The sequence below is a fragment of the Salvia splendens genome, chromosome 4 (genome assembly GCF_004379255.2).
Source record: "Salvia splendens isolate huo1 chromosome 4, SspV2, whole genome shotgun sequence".
NCBI lineage: Eukaryota > Viridiplantae > Streptophyta > Magnoliopsida > Lamiales > Lamiaceae > Salvia > Salvia splendens.
In genome coordinates, this window is record NC_056035.1 from 18,696,670 (window position 1) to 18,704,531 (window position 7,862).

The window sequence follows — 7,862 nt, forward strand, 5'->3', positions numbered from 1 at the left end:
TGGTAAAAAAAAAAGAAGAAAATTTGAATCTATATTTATTTTAATGTGTATGAATTTGTGAATATGCAAATGATTTACTCTGGAACAATTTTAGTTGTGCTTGTGACACAATAACCACATGAGTAAAAGTAGTCTTTATGCTACTCCCTCCTCCGTTCACCATTTAAAGAGCCATTTTGACTCGGCACGGGTATTAAGAAATTGTTTGACTTTGTGAAGAATAGGAAGAAAGTGAGTAGAACGTGGGATCTATTTAAAGTATTAGTTTTATATTAGATTGTGAGTGTAAAAAAGTTGGTGGGATGTGGGGTCCGAATACTAAAAGTGGAATAAAGTAAATGTTTCTATATATCGTGGACAAACCAAAATAACATAAGAGTTCTTTAAATGGTGGACGGAGAGAGTATATGTTTGACATTTTTCATGTGTGTCCAACTCAACATTGACAAGATCCAATCACTGATCACAGTTGTTTTTAAAAGAAGAAAGTAAATACAAATCAGTGAAATTGAAATATAAACTTTATTACTACTAGTTTGATACAAAAAGCACTACACTTATTAGTGCTAAAGCATAAGAAAATGTAACGATAAACAAAAGTAAAAATACAGAGCATATTTTGGCACGTTTTAAAAATAAGTGCCGAAGTAAAAAACAGAGTCCTTAATTATAGGAAGAGCTCCGGAATGATCCTAGAGCTTTGACTGCTCCTGCCCTCAACACGAACTGGTGGTAGATCGCAGCAATGGCTGCTCCAACAAATGGTCCCACCCAGAATATCCACTGTAATTACATTACACACATCAAACAAAAACCCATCAACTTAATTTCTTGATAATAATAAATGGTTCTATTAATCGTGGGCAAAGAGAGTATCTAGTACCTGGTCATCCCATGCCTTATCTTTTCCGTATATGACGGCGGCGCCGAAGCTCCGGGCTGGGTTGATGCCGGTGCCGGTGACTGGGATTGTAGCTAAGTGAACCATGAACACCGCAAATCCAATTGGAAGTGGCGCCAAAACCTATAAGATCCGTGATATAATTAGTTTTTTAAAATTAATTAGTATTCCCTCTGTCCCTCACTAACACAAAAATGAATAAAAAAAGTGTTGGGAAGGTGTGTGCTTACAGGGACGTGGGAGTCTCTGGCACTTCTCTTGGGGTCAGTGGCGGAAAAGACGGTGTAGACAAGAACGAATGTGCCAATGATCTCTGCCGCCACTCCAGTGCCGGTGCTGTATCCGTCGCTGAGCTCGTTGGCGCCGCCGCCGTACTGGACGTAGTAGGTCTTCTGGAACGCCTTGACGAGCCCGCACCCGCAAATGGCTCCCAAGCACTGCGCAACAATGTACAGCACGGCCCGAACCAACGACACCTTTCGGGCCAGGAGCAGCCCGAACGTCACCGCCGGGTTTATGTGACCCCCTGCACATCCATGAGTCATCAGCCTAAATAAACTAGGTTATGGTTGTCAGTGGCGGATCCAAGATCCGGAAACGGATGGGGCGGAATATATAGTATTAGCTTGATTTAGTGCGGACATGGCTATTTCTTTTGTTGTTCGGGGCGACGCCGGAGGCAAATGGAAGGGGCGAACATGGTAATTTTACATCCCGATAAGGAAAAATAGTCGCACGGAGGGGGCGACCGCCCCCTCTAGATCCGCCACTGGTGGTTGTATATACTCCGTCGTCTCGAAAATTATCACATATTTTCATTTTTACCTGTTCCCACAAAATTTTTTCGCATTTCACCTATTATTAATTCACTTATAACTATTTTATTATTAAAATTAATATTTTAAAGTATTAACTTTTTAAATTTTTTAAAATTTATGTATGATAAAAGTGTGACAAAATTTAAGAGACGACATGAGTATTTAAGAGACGAAATGAGTAATAAAATAGGGAATTATAAGTAGGCTACCGGAAATGCCAGCGGTGCAGTAGACGAGGACGAAGATCATGCCGCCGAAAGCCCAGGCGATGCCGAGGATGCCGACTCCGGCGCACTGGTCGGCGGCGCTCTGGCTCTTGTAGCCGATGACGGTGAGGACGGTGACGTAGAGGAAGAGGAGGGTTGCGATGAATTCGGCGATGGCGGCTCTGTATAGTGACCATTTGCCCAACTCGTCCATGTCGATTAGTGGCGCAGGTGGCGGGTCTTGGTAGTCCTTCGCGCCATAGTCGTAGCCGCCGACCTCCACATCCTTCGTCATCTCAATTGATCAAATCAGGAAATGGAATTATTTGTGGTTTTTTGTTGAGTGAACTATATGAATATGATGACCCTCATTGCTTGGGCTATTGCTATTTATATGAGTAGATAGTGTTTTCTGGAGTCTCTGATTGGATTCATTTTCGCCTCCCCATTTAGGTAAATTTTATTCTATAAATCATTCATTCCAACCTGTCTTAATATTTTTATGACTTAATTAACATTGACTCATTATTTAACCTTTGGGATAGAAACAGTACTATTATATGTTAATGCTCTCTTAATTATGGACTAACCACTACTAAATTGTGGACTATTTGTGTGGTGACTTTGGAGTTGAAGCTTCGAGATTTTGTTGCATTAATTCGTCCCTTTCATTTTCACAGGAATATTGTTATGCTCTTATTTCCCCACCTAACTTTTTTGTGTTAACTGGACCTTTTTATCCATGTCCTGTTTTCGTCTTTTTTTTTCTTGTTCTGACATATGGGAAAAAGAATCATAGCAAGTCCTTGTTAAAAAATTGAATAAGCTTTGTGTAAGAATTAAACAAGTAATAATACTATTAACATAAAGTGTTTATATAAATTAAGATGCGTGTATAAATTGGAAAATCATTCGCGGAAGGAGTATCACTTTTGTGCACAATTCAATCCCAAATAGACATATCAAATCACAGTGGTAGTGTGACAAAATCGACCGGGAAAATATAGTCAGCAGCACCACCGCCCTTGGACCCACCACTATCATCTCAACCACTAGATTCCTGCCACCTCGCTCCAACAAACATTTGGGCTAAGAACCTCCAAAATAAGAATAGCCCGGTCATAATCTAGCCACAAACTCCTCCTGCCACATTATCAATACTAAAAATCCTCCTCCGATGGGATCGATGTGTGCGAGAAGCAGTCGAAAAATCAAAAGTGGGGCGATAGACGTTGTCCCCCCGGCGTCCCCTGCGTCACGGACTGCATCGCCGGTACCCCCGCATCATCTGCATCCCGGGTGCCCACCCCGACATCATCTGCATACCGGGATGCATTCTCGGTACTCCCTGCCATCCCGGCATACTAACCCCGCCTGCCATCCCAGGCATACTACCCCCGGCTGCCATCCCGGGCATCATCTGCTGCCATGGGTACATGTTGTAGTACCAGGGCATCAGACCCCATCCACCTCCCACGGGTACCAAGGGAGTTTGAGACTCGCTCGTCACTTGAGTACCTTCATTGTTGTTATCCATTTCGCGTTGTTGCTCTTGTACAGAAATTAAAATAGAGAGAATACTCGTTAAAACAAGCGGTGCAAATAAAAATGACGTGCAAATCGCGTATATATAGTGTTTCGAAAATTAAATAAAAAAAATCCGCTCGCCGATCGCACGCCGATCCGGACCTGCAATGGCGGCCAGTGGATAGGCGAGCGCATCGGCCAGGGCTCGGAAATCGGCGTGCGCTCGCCGATTTTTCCGCCGAAATTCGGCTAGCCGGTTACAATGGTTTGGCGAGCGAACCAGCTAGTGAATCCCCGACACTAGCCGGTTCGCTCGCCGCCATTGTTGATGCTCTAAAGAGCTTAATCTTATTTTCTGTTTACTGCCACGTGTCGTGAGGGATAATGGTATATCTAAAAATTCAGTACTAATTTATAGATGTGGACTAGCTTATTTGGTCGGTCGACGGGAGTAATAAAAATTCATTATCCTGTGACTTTGAGAGGATGATGAACCTACTACTGCCACACATTATTCCCCAATCCCATGTTTTTCTATTAGAAATTTGCTAATGAAGTAAGTAAGACATTTTTTTAAGCCAAAATAAATAAATATTCTCCGTCCCATAGTAGATGTCACGCTCTTCTTTTTAATTTGTCCCATAAAAGTAATCATATTTTCTCTTTTAGAAAAAGTTCCTTCTCACGTCAATTATAAAATTATATTTTCTCTCAACATTTAACACACAAAATAACATCTCCTAAAATTTCGTATCATTTACTATGAGACGGAGGGAATATTATATCTCTCTTACTTTATTCTCTTTCTTATTTTATTTCTCTACTTTTTTCACTCCTGAAAATATGTGTCTACAAGAAATATTATACTCCTGCATGAAATGGGACGGATGGAGTATTTAAATCTGGATGACTATTGGTCTATTTCATAATTTATACTCTGTATAATTAATTCATTAAATCATAATACTTGCACATTTCTTAATTATCTCATACAATTAAAATTTTAATGAAACTTGTTATTTAAAACATTAGGAGTATATTTTACTCCCTCCGTCCCAAAAAAATATGTGCACTTACTATTTTCGTCCGTCCCACAACAAAAATATGTGCATTCCATTTTTGGAAAGTAAATATCAATTTAATAATGTAGGTTTCACTATCTACTAACTCTACTTTTACTATCATTCTCCTCATCTCTCTTACTTTAACATATCATTCTCCTCTTCTCTCTTACTTTATCAATTTTGTCTTAATTCTCGTGTCATCTCATCCACCCATATTTTTATGGGACGGAGGGAGTATGTGACACAAAGGCCACCTCTGAGAGTGAGAGTGAGAGTGAGACATTGTATTATGTCTATGGAGTATAAATTATATGACCATGGGTATTAGCAAGAATTGGATAATTATAATTTTAATCTTATTTAGAAGTATATTTCTATGCGACAGATGGAGTATAAATGATCTTTAATCTTATTCAAAATGAATTATAACTATTAAACAACAAGGGGTTTTCGAATGGATAGTAATGTAATTAGAAGTAGATTATAATTTAATTAAAACTTATGAATTTAGTTTTCATAGTTGATTAAAAAAATTAAAGTTTCCGTCAGTGAGTGCGGCCTTTTATATAGTCTCCTCAAAGTGATGAATAATTATGAGCATGTCCTTCCATATAATCTTCCCGAAATAATGGATAATTATATGATAATTAAAATTTCAGTTGGAAATAGATTATAATTTTTAATTAAAACTTATTAATTCAGTATTTCGTGGTTGATAACGAAAATCAAGTTTTTATCACATGAGTGCGGCCTTTTATATAGTTTCCTCAAAGTGATGGAGTATACTCCCTATATTTGTGAAAAATAATTTTATTTTGTCATTTTAGAATGTCTACGAAAAAATAATTTCATTTTAAAAATAAAAACATTCTCTTATACTTTATACACATTATTTTAGCTATCTCTCTTAACCTTTCTCTTTCTCATTCCTACTTTATCTACTATTTTCTCCTCTCTTTTATTTTATTACTAATTTTTCATTAAAATCGTGTCACCCATAACTAAAATTTTTTTATAGGTGAAGTGAATAGTAGTAGAATATTTGTTGCATTGGGCTGTGGCGTCAACTTAAAGCCCAACATAATTCTATAAAACAATAGCCCAAACTAAATAATGTGTAGCTTGTAAATTGGTTTGTCTACTTTATCTATTAATTTTCTTCTCTCTTTTCTTTTACTACTAATTTTTCATTAAAATCGTGTCACCCATAAATAACATTTTTTATAGGTGAGGTGAATAGTACTATATTTTTTGCATTGGGCTGTGGCGTCAACTTAAAGCCCAATATACTTCTACAAAACAGTAGCCCAAACTAAATGTACAGCTTGTAAATTGGTTTGCAGTTTGTACAGCTGCAACAAGGGATATCACATTAGTCAACACGCAAGTGGGAATTTCTAACATACCAAAATTTCAGTTTAATTAAGTCATCAATTCAAATAGGGGTTGATCCTATTAGCCCTATATACTCCCTCCGTTCCTAAAGAAATTGACAAACTTATATATGACACGAATTTTAATATAAAATTGATAAAGTACAAAAGAAATGGAAAAAACTAAGAAAGAGAGCGAAAAGATAGTAGAAGTAATGTTAATGGATTGTGGAGTCCGCATTATTAATGGTGTATTTGGTTAAAAACTTTCCATATTTAGACTTTGTCCAATTTTAAGGGATCGCCAAAAATGTAAATCAGTCTATATTTTAGGGAATGAGGGTGTATAACTATTACTCCCTCTGTTTCTTATTAATTGTTCTGGTTGATTGAAGCACTTCTTTTTTGCATAGAAATTAAGAATAGTATATTAAGTGGATGGTAAATAAAATAAGAGAGATGAATAAATAATAAAGTAAGACAGATGGTTACTTTTTTTTACTAAAAATAAAAATGACTAAATTATGTTGAAACTTCCTAAAATAGAAAAATGACTCAATTAACATGGAACGAAAAGAGTACTTATTCTTCTATTTCACTTGACAATTGACTCAACATTTTAATAATAATTGTAATAAAAATAAATAGCTACATAAAAATAAGAAAATAAAATTAAAACCCCTTATATATTCATTAGTAGACTTTATTGACATAATATAATACTAATAAATATATAAAAACTTTGAAGTTTACAAAATATTCTGAAATTGTAAAAACATGCTAAAAAATTTATCCAAATACATTTATATTTCATTTTAATTTTTAAAATTTCATATTACATTTTTAAACATGCCAAAATTTTTTACTCCCCCGTCTCACAAGAATATGCACTTGTTCTTTTTTAGTTCATCCCAAAAAAATATGCGCTTTCTAAATTTGGAAACTATTTTCTCTCTAATGAGGTGGGACTCATTCTCCACTAACAATACTTTAATTACTTTCCATTCTACTTCTATCTTATTTTACCAATTGTGTACCCGTGCTAATCCAAAGTGCATATTCTTGTGGGACAGAGGGAGTATAATATACACCTTCCGTCTGCCAATAGGAGTCTCATTTCTTGGTGGTACGAGTTTTAAGAAATGTAAAGAAAAGTGAGTGAAAAAAAATTAGTGAAATATGGTTCTCACTTGTATGTAATAGTTTTAAATAAAATGTGAGTGAAATAAGTTAGTAGAATGTGAGACTCTATTACCATATATGGTAAAAGTGAACCGGGACTCCTATTTGTAGATGAACTAAAATGAAAAAACGGGACTCCTATTCGTGGACGGAGGGAGTAGTATTCTTAGTAGTGACATTTCTTTTGGGCACGTGAATTATGAAAATTGTGTAAAGTGAGTTAACTAAGTGGAAGGAGAAAAATAGAGAATAGAATAAAGTAGAGTAATGGAGATAGAGTAGAGATAATAAAGCAAGAGGAATATAAAATCAGAGAAAGGATTTGTGTTGTTTGTTTTGCAAAAATGAAAATAAATCAACTACAGTGAAACTGTAAAAAAGGAATACGGTTGAATGTGGGAGTACATTAGAAATATAAGACCATTAAGAATGAAAAGAACATATATTAATTTTAATATTTAGCCTTCACTAAAGGTCATTGTTGGTTCTAAACATATGACGATTTTATGATTTTAGTCAATAACATTATCTTTTGAAATATTCTTTCTCGCACAAATAAAAACAGTTCGGATTTATTCCATTTTAGACAAAAGCCATCAAAAATTGACGGTCAACCCCAATTAACCCAATTAAGTGTATTTTGACTAGATAAACAACTTTTTATTAAAATATTTAATTTTTTTAAAAAAATAATACAATTGGCTTTTCAAAAATCAAATTAAAAAAAGGTAAGATTTTCAAAATTAAAATATTGGGTTCGTTCTTTTTCTTTCTCATCTTCATTCGTATTT

The 7,862-nt window shown here is 35.6% G+C and overlaps 1 protein-coding gene across 1 annotated transcript; it reads right to left on the bottom strand.

Moving 5' to 3' along the window:
* Positions 1-503: 503 nt before the first annotated feature.
* Positions 504-2,365, bottom strand: LOC121801265 (probable aquaporin PIP2-5). The gene is made up of 4 exons (XM_042200716.1): positions 1,929-2,365; positions 1,132-1,427; positions 884-1,024; positions 504-783 (listed from the first exon to the last, which is right to left on the bottom strand). Exons 1-4 carry the CDS (start codon positions 2,218-2,220, stop codon positions 664-666), a joined length of 849 nt encoding a protein of 282 aa, XP_042056650.1. The 5' UTR covers positions 2,221-2,365; the 3' UTR covers positions 504-663.
* Positions 2,366-7,862: the final 5,497 nt, after the last annotated feature.